This window comes from Triturus cristatus, chromosome 9, assembly GCF_964204655.1.
Source record: "Triturus cristatus chromosome 9, aTriCri1.1, whole genome shotgun sequence".
Classification (NCBI taxonomy): Eukaryota; Metazoa; Chordata; class Amphibia; order Caudata; family Salamandridae; genus Triturus; species Triturus cristatus.
Window position 1 is genome coordinate 913,530,881 of NC_140592.1, and position 15,962 is coordinate 913,546,842.

Genomic DNA, 15,962 nt, shown 5'->3' on the forward strand with positions numbered 1-15,962 from the left:
TGTCGACGCCGTGAGGCGGTTCCGGTTCGGTCTCGGCGGCCTCGGCACAATGTCAGTTCTTTGACGACGCCGGCAGGCGGTTCCGGTCCGATGTCGGTGGCCTCGGTTCGATCTCGACCTCCGATTCGACGGCGTCGGGCAGTCTCTTCACGATGTCGACTTCGGGCGGCTCCGGTCCGATGGCGCTCTCGGCTCCGATGACGTCGGCCGGCCTGGCCTCGATGTCGACTTCCGGCGACTCCGGGGTGCGATCCTCACCCCCGACCTCCGGTGCTCCTCCTCACAGGCTCCGGGCGACTCCGGAGTGCGATCCTCACTCCCGACCTCCGGTGCTCCTCTACCTCGGTCTCCGACGACTCCGGAGGGCGGACTTCACTCCTCCGATGACGCCGCTCGCTCGACCTCGGTTCACTTCCTCCTCGACCTCTGGTATTCCTCACGACCTCCGTCGGCGCCCTCTCACGACCTCAGGCGGCTCCGGGTACGACGTCTGCTACTTCAGTCAGCGCCGCTTCTCCACCTCGGGCTCCAGGTCTTCAGGCTACTCGACGCCGGACTCCAGGGAAACCAGTTCTCAGGTCAGAATCTTGCTGTTTTCTTGGTTCTAAGGCCTGTTCCTGCTGTCCAGGTCCTTAGGATAAGTTTCTTCTGTCTTCTTCCCACACAGGGCTATAGGCTGGGATCCATCAGTAGGGACAAGTATCAAGGGTGGGTTTATGGACCCCACTCCAGGCACAAGTTTCCACCCCTGCTGCTTCACTCCTTCCTCCTTCACTGTTGTGCTCCTCTCTCTTCACCAGTCAGGTGCCAACTGCCAGCTCCAACTGCCAACTGCCTCTCTTATCCTCCCAACATTCTAAACCGCCTCCAACGGTCACAGGGTTCTGGAAGCTCCTGGAATGTTCTGGAAGGTGCTGGTAGGTTCCAGTGGATGCTGGTGATGTCACAGGTGGCCACCATTTTGTGCTCCAGGCCCTCAGACAGAAGTTTCAGGGGTAGCTAAAATGGCTCCCTGAATCTGTAGCAACACGAAAAAGTCTGGTGGTTCCCAAAAAGGAAAAATTCAAACAGGGTTTGAGGCAAAAGTGGGACAAAATAAATAATGATGAGGAGGGACCACCCAAAGGGCTGACAGGTCTAACACGCGTCCCCCCCAGCTGAAAGTGGGGAGAGCTACCCAACCCCTTGGGAGTTCTCATCACTAAGGCGGAAATACCTTGAGAGACCGTCTGCATTGGCGTGGTCCACTCCAGGCCGATGTTCCACCTGGAAGTCCATCCCCTGTAGGGAAATAGACCACCTCAACAACTTGGGATTCTCCCCCTTCATTTGCATCAGCCAACGAAGGGGTCGGTGGTCGGTCTGAACTAGGAAGTGCGAGCCAAACAGGTATGGCCGCAACTTCTTCAGAGCCCATACCACTGCAAAGGCTTCACGCTCTATTGCACTCCACTTCTGTTCCCTGGGAAGTAGTCTCCTGGATAGGAAGACCACGGGTTGATCCAGACCCTCTTCGTTGAGTTGCGATAACACTGCCCCAATGCCATGTTCTGATGCATCTGTCTGGACAATGAACTTCTTGGAAAAGTCTGGGGCCCTTAAGACCGGGGCCTCGCACATGGCTTTCTTCAATTTCTCAAAGGCTTGCTGACAAGCCTCCGTCCAGACTACCCGTCGAGGTTGTTTCTTGGACGTGAGCTCCGTGAGAGGGGCTACGATGGTACCGTACCCCTTCACGAAGCGGCGATAGTATCCCGTGAGGCCCAAAAATGCTCGGACCTCAGTCTGTGTCTTGGGGGGTTCCCAGGCCATGATGGCCTCGATCTTCGCCTGGAGGGGTTGCACCGTTCCCCTACCCACCAAGTGTCCAAGGTACACTACCGACCCCTGCCCGATCTGGCACTTGCTGGCCTTGATCGTCAATCCAGCTTGTCTCAGGGCCTGGAGAACAGCTTGCAGGTGACGCAAGTGATCCTCCCAGCTGTTACTGAAGACGGCTATGTCATCCAGATAAGCAGCAGAGAAACTCTCCATTCCGGTGAGGATCTGGTTTACCAGGCGCTGAAACGTGGCAGGTGCGTTCTTGAGCCCAAAGGGCATCACACAGAACTGGTAGTGGCCATTGGGCGTGGAGAAGGCTGACCTTTCCCTTGCTCCATCAGTCAAAGAGATCTGCCAGTACCCCGAAGTAAGGTCAAAGGTACTTAGATATTGGGCAGCTCCCAGCCGGTCAATTAATTCATCCGCCCTAGGGATCGGATGTGCATCAGTCTTTGTCACTGAATTCAGTCCCCGGTAGTCCACACAGAACCTCAGTTCTGGTTGGGCACCCGGTGGTGCAGCTTTTGGTACTAACACCACCGGACTGGACCAGGGGCTGCTAGAAGGTTCAATCACTCCTAGCTCCAGCATCTTAGTGACCTCACTATGAATGCTGGCCTTCACCTTGTCTGACATCCGGTAGATCTTGGACTTCACAGGTGGGCTGTCTCCTGTGTCCACGTCATGGACGCACAGGTGAGTCCTACCCGGGACAAGGGAGAACAACGCAGAGTACTGCCCCAGGGCCTGGCGACAGTCCTCCTGCTGTTCAGGAGTTAGAGATGGGGAGAGAATCACTCCCTCCACCGACCCATCCTTTTCCTGAGACGCAAACAGATCAGGGAGAGGCTCGCTTTCCACGTCCTCTCCTCCGTCAGTCACCATCATCAAGATGACTTCGGGCCTCTCGTGGTGGGGTTTGAGGCGGTTGGCATGCAGCACCCGCAGGGGCTGACGAGGGGTCTTCAGGTCCACCAAGTAGGTAGCCTTACCCTTCTTCTCCAACACCTCAAAGGGTCCTGACCAGCTGATGTTGGCGGATCTAACGGACCCACAATGTCGATGCCCACCCTTTCAAAGGGGGTGCTAACGACAGGAAGTGGTTCCAGGGGAGCTTTCAGCTTCACCCCTGTTTTCCCACTGGCTTGGCAAGACACACATGTCCGGCAGTAGGTATCGGACGACACTTTCATCTGAGGCCAATAAAAGTGTGGGACAAGACGGGCGAAGGTCTTGTCTTGCCCCAGGTGTCCTGCCAATGGTATCTCGTGAGCCAACTCTAAAAGGAAGGCTCGATAACGTTGAGGAACTACCAAGGCTCGTGACGATCCATGTAGGGGTGCCTTGGGTTCACTGTAGAGGAGGCCATCCTCCCAGTAAACACTGTAGTTCCCTTCAACGTTCCCTGCTGCCTGGGCTTCGGCCTGTCGCCTCAGCCCCTCAAGGGTAGGGCACTCCCTCTGGCCCTGGCAGAATTCCTCCCTGGACGGGCCTCCCTCCACGTGCCACTCGGCCGGGATGGGTAGGTCCTCCAGGTTGGTAACGTCCCCCTCCGCAGACTCCTGGTCCACCACCTCCGGTGGCCTATCCGTCCTACGGGGTGGAGACGCCGAGGCAGGCTCCTCCTGTCCTCGGTTCTTCCCTTGACTGGCAGCTGGCTGGGCCTTTGTTCCAGGCTCCAGCCGGAATGAACTCCCTCTTCGGGTAGTCGCGGACCTTGTGCTAACACAGGCCCAGTCAGGTGTACCCAGCATCTCGGTGTGAGTCCGGTATTCCACCTCCTTCCAAGCGTTGTGCTCCATGTCATTGCCCAGCAGACAATCGACTGGCACGGCAGGGCTTACGGCAACTCGAAGTGAACCTGCAACCCCTACATGGATCGTCACGAGCCTTGGTAGTTCCTCAACGTTATCGAGCCTTCCTTTTAGAGTTGGCTCACGAGATACCACACTAGATACAGATACAGACACTAGATCTGCTCAGTGCCATGCTTACTGTGCCCATGACAGTTGAGGCATTTGTGCAAAGGGTGGCACATACTTAGTAACGACAAGGTTTGTGCAGCATGCCATCTCGCCCAGTAGAAACACAAACGTTCAGGTCAGATGTGCTGACATCGCTTTCACAACATTGATCATGGCCCTTGCAGAAAGGTAAAGACATCTGGCTTTGGGCTTGTTTTACTTTTTCTGGGCGCTTGTGAACACAATGATTAGTGCTTGTGTTTGGTTGGAGGTCACCCATGTGCACATTACCAGAGTACACGCTTCTACCAGCTAATTGGCAAGCACAAAAAGTATTGGTAAACAGGAGATCTTGGATATCCTCTCATTGCTCATTTTTTTAATTATAAGAAGAGCCCCCATGCTGCACCTGATTTTAGTAGAAGACCACTGTAACGTGCGTTTTTATTAGTCCAGGAATGTTTTGTTGGAAGGCATACACAGTTGTATCAATAGCTATTTTTATGTATCATGTGGAAGAATTTTCAGTTGATCGAGTAGTAACCACTGGCAAAGTGCAGGTTTTTCTCTGGTGTATAAAATTTGCGTACAGGAGACCTGATGATAATCAGGTTAATACACCATACACTTATATACAGATACAGTCGTATCAAACAACATTTGCAATAAGACCCCCTCACCCAGTCCCACCCCAGAAGCTTCCTCATACATGCCAGTATCTATCACAAGAATGGGCAACTCTCAGTCTCAGTGATGGTTCTTGTGAACTCTTGCATATCTGAGTTAGCTGTAGTGTGCCAGGGAGCCCATCGAACCGAACCTATGATTACGTGAACACAGAGCCCCGGGTGATTAGTCAGGCACAACCTATATCTGATCTTGGGGTCCCAACAGTGCCTGGGTCATTGTGGTCCATGGAAGCAAGGTGTTCTGTGCTTTATCATCCTTTATGGTCCTCCTCATATGTGCCTCTTCGGCCCCTGCCCATTCTAGCATGTCCTTTTCCTAGTTATCTCTAGTCGGGGTCGATGGCCCACCCAATTATGGCTACCTGTCTTTTTGCCACCATAAGTCCCAATACTGTGAGGCGCCTGCTCAGACGTCGTTTCGGGTCATCAGGAAAAAGCCCCAACATACATTTAGTAATTGTGTATGGAACGTCCCACCCCAACGCACGCTTATGCTGGGTCAATATTTCAAGTTAGTACGCAGCCACCACCAGGCATTGCCAAACCATGTGTAGGAAGTCAGCCTCTGACTCCTCACATCTGGGTCAGCGCTGTTCTCTAAATACATATATAGCATGCAGCTGTTTGAGGGATAACTAAGTCACATATACAATATTATATTGTATTTGTTTGAACCTAGCGCATACGGAGACCCACTGGACCCCGCATGAATCCTGGACCAATCTTTAGGGGGGAAAAGTTAATCGCTATAGTGCTGCCATGTCTCCTTTACGTGAAGTGGATTAACTGGTCTATCCATACGCAACGCTCGATACAGGTGCGTTATAATTTTGCGACCTCCAGCCATTCACAACATAGTGGCAAGTGTGTGTGTAGTGTCAGGGCCATCAGGGAACATCGTCCACAGTTGGCAGGCCGTAGCAGCAAAACTTGCATATTGAAGAAATTGACCAGATCTCTATGCGAATGTCTCCATGGCATCCTGCAAGGTGATAAATCGACCCTCAGGGTAAAGGTCAGACAAAAAAAAAACAATGCACCTCCTGCCACTTCTCCACAGACATAAGTTGGGAAATCTGTGTAAAGGGACGAATAATCCAGACGTCTAAATCAGACGCATAAGGTGCTTAACACCCGTTGCACCACCCATTACTAAAGTCTGGCCATAAGACGGACCAAATATGGGAAATTGTGAGTCAGCCCCCTGCTGCGCATCCATGAGTTTCATTCAGCAGGACCTTCTCCCAGCTGGGCTCTCCATCTAGCCAATGTACAGCGTGCTGTAGTTGGGCTGCCACATGATATAGTTGCAGGTCAGATGCTGCCATACCCCCTTGCATGGACGTTATTTGGGGGTAGTCAGGGGTCGCAACTGTAACCTCTAGCTTGCTCCCTGCTACCCCGGGCCCTTCCTTTGCGATCCCTTGCCCTGGAGGAGACAAACGTTTTGCCCCCTCTGAGGACAGTGGTGGCAAAGGAAATGTCCCCTTGGTCCCATTCCCTCCTTAATGTGGAGAGGCCCACCCTACATCTCTTTCTGTTCCAAAGGAGCTTGAACAAGAGTGAGTCTAGCTCGTGTAACACCATCCTAGGAATTTCATTGAAGGACCCCTGCATCACGTATAAAGTCCATGGCAGTACCCCCATCTTAATGCGCGATATCTTGCCCATCAGAGATAAATGCACTGTGTTCCAGAACTGAATAGAAGGATGCAGACCCTTCATCACTCTCCCCGTATTATGCGTGTAAAACTGCCGTTCACCCTGAGTAACATATATCCTCAAGTAGCGGAACTTCTCAACCGTCCAGGGGAGGCCCAAACACTGTTGTCACTCCCCCAGCAAGCCCGCGAGCTGACCTGGTGGAAAGAACAGTGATTTAGTCTTATTGATCTATAATCTAGAGTCCACCCAGAACTTCATCAGCACTTTAAGCATGATGGGTGCCGATATATCTGGTTGTCTGAAATACACCATGGCGTCATGGGTGTGCAGCAAGACAACATGTTCCGTTGTACCTATTTGTATACCTCACCCCCTGAGAGTCTGAAGTTATTTCTTATGCTGGAGCTGTATGATTGTATGAAAGTAAGCGTCTTATAGGTCTGTCTTTGTCTTGTAATCCCCTTCTTATATTCTGGGTATGGTATACCAAACGCTGCCATACTCCTTTCTTACTTGTATGTTGGTATAAGATGTAGAGTGGATCTTGGTGTCTTGTTTCAGGGCATACAAATAAATTTCAAACACAGATATATGTACAGACACTTGAGTGTAGACCATACCAGTTTTCATGAGCTGATTTGTTTGCATTTCCTGTGTGTAAATAATTACTGGTTACAGGCATTGACTGGGCATGGTTTTGAATGTGTGGGACTAATGCCACAGTAGCCATATAAAATGGATTTAGATAAAAAATGCAGTGTGATCTCTCTTTGCTGATGTGTCATTTATTTATGGCTATTAATTTGCAGATGGACTGTGGTACAAATTATATTCCACATGTCTTTTCCCTGGATTCTTGCTGGACTCATTTAAGTACCTGCCCCTCCAGCCCTCGTTATATTATCCAACAGGCATGTGTCTCAAGTGATTGCTGCCATTGCCACAATATGGCACAACAGTCAACTGCTAGATATATATATGAGATGCCTATAGTTTCATAAAGATTTCCTAAAAATTCGGTAGTATTTGTGTGACACCATACTTTTGTTTCACCCACAAGCAACTGAATTTCTTCTCATGGCCTTTTTATGGGTCTGTGTCCCTGCTTTATGGCTAGGGCAGGACTCTGAGGTGTGGCAATAGATGAGATAGATGAGAGAAAGCGGGAAGGAAACTGTTTTCTTAAGGCTGGTCTTTGACGGGGGAGTCATATCTTCAGCCTAAAATTACTCAGATGAGAATGGCATTTAGTCAACGTGTGGTGAGGAAAAATAAGTGCTGGTTCCCAAAATTGAGTGACTGTGAGCCTCAACGGCAACCACCGGCTCAAATTAAGCACTGTGTTAAGTCCATTGTGGGTCTTGTACGGGTACATTAGAACTACTAAATAAATCGCATTTAGAATATTACCCCACGTTGCAAATGTAATGAGTTGCAAAGCAGAGAACTATACATGGTTCTTGAGTCATTTTTGTGTCTGTCATTTTAAATCATGGGCAAAGTAGGCAGTTGCCCAGGGCCGGCACCTTCCAAGGGCCCCCCTGGTAAAGTGAAAGGCATATTAAAATTTCCTTCCCCAATAACATTCCTCATAACAACCAGCATATTTTTCTTATTTGACAGCAGAGCATGCTCAACAGAAACTTATGACCAGTTATTACGCTGGAGCATAAACTTCTGCAAGGCTGTTAACTTTCTAGCACAAAAAAGTTTTTAGTGCTGGAAAGATGGCCTTTTCTCAGCGCGAAATAGCACTTTGCACTGCTTTGCACCATTTTGTGTGAAGGGGCAGTATTTGGGTGCAACTTGGGTGGATTAGTGTAAGCATCCCCAGGTTTTTATGCAAACCCTGATTTGCTAAGACAGGCTGACCAGGATTTGCAAAAAAAATGCTTCCTTGAAACAGGCTTAAAAGGAAGAAATATTTTAATGTTTTCAAACATTCCACATATTCCACGTGCTCTGCAGCGTACAGCACACATGCAGCGTGTGAAATGTTTAAGATTTGTCTAGCCATGGAATTGTGTACTGAAATGATAGGCTACAGGTAGAAATCCTACGCAAGACAGCACGCACACACCTCTGCACTGTGGTGTAAGTGTCATGTGCAGTGCTTATTTTGTAAAAAATGTAATGCCCCTGCCAGCGCTGCCAATCACAGTATCAAAATAGCACCTAACTATCACACTCTAACAAGTGTGACAATTCAGACTATTTCAGGCCACACAAAGCTTTAATAATGGTGTGAGAGGCTGGTATTATCCACTTTTAATGCAATTTGACTTAATAAACACTGTTGTGCACATCTCAGACAGAGCCACCATGTGGAGGACTGTCAATTAAGTGCTGAGCACCAGAAATCACCGGCTCAAATTAAGCACTGGTCATGCGTGGTGACGGCCTATTTTTGCCTAAGTACAAGGCAGTTGCAAGCATTTATTAATAAATATCGATCTGCACTGCTTATTCCCCATTGAGTAATGCAGCGCAGCAACTTTGGTTTCTAAGCTGCGTTGTGCTGTAATAAGCAATAATAAATCTGCCCCTTGGTGTGCATGCTTGGCCTGCCCAGACTTTACCCTCGCACTCTCATTCAGGTGGTGGCAATTAAATAAAAAAATAATCTTTCTGACATTTCTCCCTCCTTACTTCCCTTCACCTCTCCAACCTTGACCCTCTCTCTTAACCTTTCCTTTTCTCTATCCTTTCTTCTTTATGCATCTTCATACTCTCTCTCTCTCTCTCAGCTCTCGCTACCTCACCTTTGCCCACATGTTCTCTCTCTCAGTATACTTCACTTGACTTCCTCTCCATGTACCTCTCTTTCAAGGCCTTTCCCCTCTCTTCCACTCATGGTGCCTGCATCGTTATTTACCACTCTTGATCTCCTCTCTCTTCATTAACTCTCTACCTTATCCCTCTCTCGATCAGTCACTGCTCTCTTTTTTAATCTGACTTCCATTTCTTTCTTCTCCCTCTACTTCACTTCTTACACAACCTCTTCTCTATCTTTGCCTCGCCTCTCTCAGTCCATGTATCTGCTACCTACCTTGCCTCTCTCAACCTCTCACTCAGCCTGTCTTCTACCTCACTACTCCACCTCACCTCTTTATTTATTTCTGTACCACACTCCTCCCACACCACCTCACCTCTTTCTACACCACTACATCCTCTCTTGCTACCTAACTTCTTAATTTGCCTCACTATTAGTTCACTGCCTCGCCTTTCTACCCTGCCCCCCTTTTTCTCTAATTCTACCTCTGTTCCCTTTCCTTCACCTCTCTAATCATCTTACTCTTTTCTGGCTACCTCTATTTCTCGATCTCCACCCCTTTTTCTCTATCTTTAACTATCCCCTCTATCTCCCACACAAATACCTTTCTCTCTGGACCTCCTTCTCTATATCATCTTATCTCATCCCCTCCGCCATAACTATTTCTCTCAGCTTCTTTATGGAACTCTCTACCTCTACCTATGTATAAACCTCATATAAACCTGTATAAACCTCATCACTCTTTTACATTTGTCTCTCAACTTCCGCTTTTTGCTCTACACCACATTTCTCTGTCTAGCCTTCACACCTCACTCTACCTTGATTTCTTCTCCAAAACTTTATACCTGACTCCTTTTTTAATCCTTTACTCATTTTGCTCTCTCTCTCTTTCATGCATCTCTTTGTTTTTCCTCCAGTATCTGTGTCTCTGTCCACCTCTCAATGCCTTCACCTCTCTGATTCACCTGATTTCCTATATTCTCTCTCTCGTACTCATCCCTTGGAGCACTGTACTCCTTCTCCCCATTTCTATCTTTCTTTACTGCACTCCAAAGCCTTACCTATTTTGTACAGCTACCTCACCATTCTGTTTACTTTACCTCTCATCCTACCTCAAATATGTTTTTAAATCATTGCTATCTCAACCATCTTGTCCCTCTCCTTTACTTCTCTCGCTATACAATTCTCTTTATGTCTTTGTCATCTTTGGTATCCTGTGCAGGTCCCTTTCCCTTACTCAACAGCGACACAGGTAAAACAAGGGAAGCGCACACATAAAGAGGAGAAGAGGGACACGGCAGGGAAAATAAATTAGGAGAAAATTGTTAGATTTAACCAATGGAATGGTGAAAATCCTCAGAGCAGCGCCTTGATCTTCACTGTTGTTGAAGAATGCCACTGGTGAAAGGGCCGCAGGGCTTTTTATATATTTGGCAGCTAAAGCTACAACTTCAAGTGCTGTGTGTATGTATTTTATTTTAATACCTTGCACTAGTCTACTAAATATTTTAAAAGTCACCCTTAGCATATTTTTCCTACAAAGGGTGTACCAAGCTGGTTAGATACTGAATTCCACATAAAATGTTGCAGGTGTAAGTAAAACAAATCTACACTCAAACTCAAAAAGAAGTGACGTTACCATTTCTTGCTCAAATGTCTTTTAGTACTGTTTGGCTGGCAGACACCAGTCAGCTTGAGCTTTCGTCTGTTTTTGCGTGTTCCTGTTTCTAAATGTTTAACATATAGTTCAATGTTGTTTGGCCTCAAGAGGGTTGGCATGAGTAAACACTGGGTAATTAATTTAACATTGTTCCAAACAGGGGTCCCCAAAATATATGTTGGCCAGGCTTCACGAATCCTTAAGATGTTACTCCAGATATTCTCTCGCCTGAAAGCTGAAATTATTGCACAAAATGCTGTGATCCGCTTTTACCGGTGCTCAGTCATGGCCCGTGCAGGTAAGCACGGTGGGGCGGTGGCGTGGAGGAGGGCGTGGAAGTCGACAGACAACAAGATAGGGAAAATCAAATAAACAAATAAATAAATAAAACCACTTACCTTGCACTCGCCGCATCGGCGATGCGGTAAGCGCAAGGTAAGTGGTTTTATTTATTTTATTTTCCCTATTCCGTCGTTTGTCACTTCCACACTCCGACCCCTCCTCCCATGCTCTGCCCACCACACCGCGCTTACCTGCACGGGCCGCCACTGCCTGTGCTGCATGATGACCAACTAAACGTTTATTTCCTCTGTTGACAGAAGGCTCCCGGCATATGCTCTTTCCTGTATCGAGTGTGCTGTGCCGCCCTACCGCTTCAGCTGCTGCTCCTGCTCCTGCTGCTCCTGGCCTTCCTGCTCCCCCTGGCGGAGGAGAATCACAGTTGCACCCTGGCCAACAACTTCGCTCGCTCCTTCAGCCTGATGCTGCGGTATGAGAAGCCCCCACCAACATAACCCCTCACCGTTTGCAGACTCGACATGAGGCTTTCCTGGGGCAGATAGTGAGGGCTTCTTTCTTTTGATGGAAGTCATCATGGTTTTTAGCATTTCTTGCACTTTTAACAATTGAGGGAGGGCGCCACATCAACTGATAATGGAGATAAATGCATTCTTTTTGTATAAATAATGTATTCAAATGATATTTCCCCATATTTTAATGTATGCAATACTTTATTTCCGCATATACATAAATATATACATTTATATTTATACTGTACATTGAAAGATAAAGCGACAACTAAACAGCCACTGTAAAAATTATATTTGTAACACACTCAACTTCTATTTTACTTAAACTGGATCCTATTTTAAATGTACTTTTGTGTTACCTTTGTCCCTTCTATTGTGCATCCTGAACTGACCTGGAGAACGGTGCATGAACGGCAGAAGCTGTACAATTTTAAAGAAATGTATATTTTTAAGTACAAAAGTGCACAAGCATATTTGTGGGTTGCTTTCGTATACTGTAATGACAATTATAAAGCAATATATTTGAGGCAACAGTCGCAGGACTTGACATTTCACCCTGCTCTGTTGATTTGAGCAGGGCATGTTTCATTCCACTGCAGTTGTTTGCCTTGGAAGTAAAGCATTCCCATCATAAAGCGTCATATTATCATGTTATCCCGTATCTTTATGTCTTTTGATTTACATTTACATCTTCAGAGGCTTGGTTTAAACTGGGGCATTGTTTCATTTATTTACCACTGAACTTTTAAGCTTTCGCTAGATCACAAATCTCTCTGTAACAACGGATGATCTGCTAACTGGACATACGTAGAGGGACACTGATTAGGCAGCCTACTGCTTGTCAGAACCAAAGTGTGCTGTTTTTTGTTGTTGTTGTTTGTTTTTTAATACTGCATAGGCAGTGCTTAATTTGAGCCGGAGCTTTCCGGTGCTGAGTACCAGCACTTAATTGGTTTCCGGTGGCTGGGCACCGGCATCTAATTGTCAACACCACACTTAGGGCAGTCTCCCACAAGGTGGTGCTGCTCATCTAATTTAAAGATGAGCAGTATAATAGTTGTTTAGGAAAACAATATACATAAAGAAATTACTAATACCTGCCACCCCAGCCTTTCCTTTAGCTTTGGGGACCTGGACTAATCTGAACTATCGCATTTACATACGAGAGAGATGCTTAGTAGTTGTTTTGGCAGCGATGACAGGGGCGATGGGTGGTGCAAGCTGCAGTGGCTTTCTGGTCAGCGCCCTGGAACTTAATATTTTACAAATTAAGCACTGTTCACAGGTGACCAGCGACCCTGTGTCCTATGCAGTTCATTCAGCCTGTTCAGTTTTTAATGCTGGGATTTGTGATTCATTGCTTACAGTATTAAAAGTAAAAACTACAAGTCCCAGAATGCAATATTTAGTAACCGGCTGAAGATCCAACATGACATGCAACTGAAACTAATAATTAATATGTAGGCTGGCAAATCCCAGGGCATCATAATGGTGTGAACGTTTTGCCATCCTCCAGAAGAGTTGGAGCTTTGTGGTTTCAACCAGCTGACATGATATTCAAAACGGTTCAGTTACCCAAGATGCTCATGGACAGAACTAAAAGCAGAGACCTCTTAGCCATCAGCAGGTTCTATGCTAGGAAAAAGTGCAGCTTGAACACCCAGCATCCTAAGTGCTTTTGCTTGAAAGCGAAGCCTTGAAAATTGTGTTCCTGAGTGAGGAACGGTGAAAAATTAAATTGCAGTCCCACTGGATGGTCCATTTACAATTAAACCATTACTTGACATTTAATACCAGCTTTCGGTAAATATGTATAAGGTATGGGTCCTTAAGTGCCCCTCCCTTGGGACCGCTCAAGTATTCGCTGTTTAAGAGTACTATGTGGTGCAGCCCGCCTCGGTGGATGCGATCTATCCACCCTATAGATTCTTGTAGAGTTTGTTGCAGAGTCCGCGCCGTCCTTTTACAAATCCCAAAAATAGGTTTAACAATCCACTGTAAAAATGGGTTTAACAAGCCACTATAAAAATGGGTTTTACAATCCACTATAATAAAAAGGATTTTTCAGTTTGTAAAATGTAACTTTATTCCAGTTGAATCTCATAGCCTCATCATGTCCCGTTGATCTTCTGTAAAAATCAAACTGCGGTCTTATTAGATTTATTTAAAAGAGAATCATTACTCGGCAATGAATACGATCTTAAGTAAAATGTAAATATGATCTTTAAATTAAAAAATATTAACGTATAACTTAGGAAGCATCAGCTGACAATCATCTACCTTATTCCGAAAATATTTCCTCCCGCCTGATCCCTGCTTCACATTGCCAATAGAGGCAGTGTTACTTCCAGGTTTGTAAAATTCAGTTTTTGTTATGTCTTGGCCACAGAGGCCTCAGCTGTCTGTCTTTTAGCAGGACATGCTGTTTTCAATACATAACATGTGCTTAGAGTGGGCTTTGTGGTATGACTTTACTCATGGTTGGATTGCTTTGTGGTCTATCTTCCCCCTCCTAATATAATGACTTTCCTCTCCTTATGTGTGTCCTCCCCAGGAGAATTACTGTCATACGGTGTTCTTTCTGACTGACTGAATTGTATTCTTCCACAGCATACATGAGAGGATTTTTTTTCTTTGTCAATGGACACTCTGTGGGAGTGCATGTGTTTTCTTGCTGTCTCCCAGACGGTCCCACACCTCTACACTCTTTCCTGAAGCCCCAGATGACCCCACCCTGCTCCTCATTGCACTTCTTCTGGTTTTTTATGTTTCCCTCTTCTCAGTCCTTCCCCCTCCCCCAATGATACCTCTCTAACTGCCCTCCACGCCTTAACATTTTTTTATTTTATTTATTTTTTTGTTTTTATTAAGGATTGGCAACTGCGAAGTACTGCCAGGCTGCTCCCTTTCTTTTTCTCGCCATGCACAGATTTCTTTTTTTAAACATTTTAATTTACTATGTTAGCATGCCCTTCCGCCATGTTAAGATGGTAAATTAAAGAATTCCCGCCTTGCATGATGATGCATGTGCATTCTTCTGAACGCATGCATTTATGATTCTTGTGATTCACATATGATTTATGATTCACATATTAATGCTAAAAAGCAGTGGCAAAGCCAATAGCTCCGGTTTTTGTATTAAAGCTAATAGCTGTTTGCTTTACCATTGCTTAGCACTTCTATCCTGTTTTGTACATCAAACAAGCCTATCCACTATTGTAAGTCAAGTATTTCAACTATGGCTAGTTTTCACCTTTAACCTTTGACTTCTTTCTTGTCCTTGATCATTGGATGGGCAGATAAAGTGTGTCTGTCCCTAAATGTCCTTTTATGCGAAAAACGAAAGGTAGATCATAGTTTTTCTGAACCTGTTTGTTTCCCGATTTCTTCTTTTACACATTTGTTTTTTTTCGGCCTCTTGAAGTTTGTGATTATTTGACTGTCAGTCACTCTCAAGAACTTTCTGCCTGTTTTGCGGAGTAGAAAGAAAAGACAGAACCCTAGAAAGGGTTCCTGTACAACTGGTCGCGCCCTGTCGGCTTTAAAAATGCATAACCCTAAAAAAACGCAAACCTGGCGGTGGCTCTGTTCACAGATGTGTTAGGCAAACAAGAAAATATTTTGCATAACTTCACCGGAGCATGCATTTGTTTTTCTTTAAGTATTCAGCAGCCGCCATACCTGTTGCACGGTCCTTTGGATGTTCTGCCATATGACTTAGGAAATGGATGGTTATACATTTTTTAGTTGTTTTGAAGAGCATCAGCCCATTGAAGAATCCTGGCATATAATTTTAAAATACTTCATTAAATCTCTGTCTCTTTCGCTTGGAGGGTGTTCTGTGCACTCCTTTTCCCGGAAAGGAATTATTTTGAATTGTCCTCATGATGGCAGATATGTGGTCATCAAAGCTGTCTAAACTAGAAGTCTGATTTCTCGATAACACTTAATAATTTAACACATGCTTGTGTTTCTGGCATCTCTCTGAGCCCCAGTGGCTTTAGCTGTACAATTCTGAGGAACTAGAAACATGCCAACTAGGAAGCTAAGCGTTATTAAAACTAAACCCTTACATATGAGTTACCTTATGGTGTCATCTGGTAACCTCTTGTCTGAGTAATATTTTCTCCTGAACACTGTTGGCCATGCATTCATTACTCTTGCATATAGATGTTTACAATCTTGAATTTCTCCCCATATAACTGTTGGCTTATGGCACACATAACTCTAGGCTTTGGTTCTTGTGTTGTTCCTACAAGCTTCTCATTTATCCTAACGGGCCCACCAGATGTATTAAGGAGGTTACTGCATTTAAGGAGTGTGGTAGTACTCAGTATTGTCATGGATGGAATCGCACAGGTAGGCCTGGGCGGTGAACTCCACTCCGTTTGTGGAGTTTGCAAAGTTTTCTGTGTTCTGTGGAGCATGTAGAATTCCCCAAAACTCAGCTCCGCAAAGCGGAGCAGAGTTTTTTCCTCTGTCGCGCTTGCCAATGTAAAGTTGGGAAAATAGGAAAATCCAATGCTAGACAAACCCCCAGCGAGATTTATCAACGCGGGCAGTCACAGATAGTTGCGACCA

At 46.1% G+C, this 15,962-nt stretch overlaps 1 protein-coding gene across 2 annotated transcripts in view; it reads left to right on the top strand.

Moving 5' to 3' along the window:
- Positions 1-12,035, top strand: part of SYNE3 (spectrin repeat containing nuclear envelope family member 3) — a 357,026-nt gene extending 344,991 nt beyond the window's left edge. For both annotated transcript variants that reach the window (XM_085626453.1, XM_085626454.1), the window contains one exon: positions 11,172-12,035. In XM_085626453.1, coding sequence (XP_085482579.1) covers positions 11,172-11,366 — 195 coding nt within the window. In that variant the 3' untranslated portion in view covers positions 11,367-12,035. The remainder of the gene's footprint in view (positions 1-11,171) is intronic.
- Positions 12,036-15,962: the final 3,927 nt, after the last annotated feature.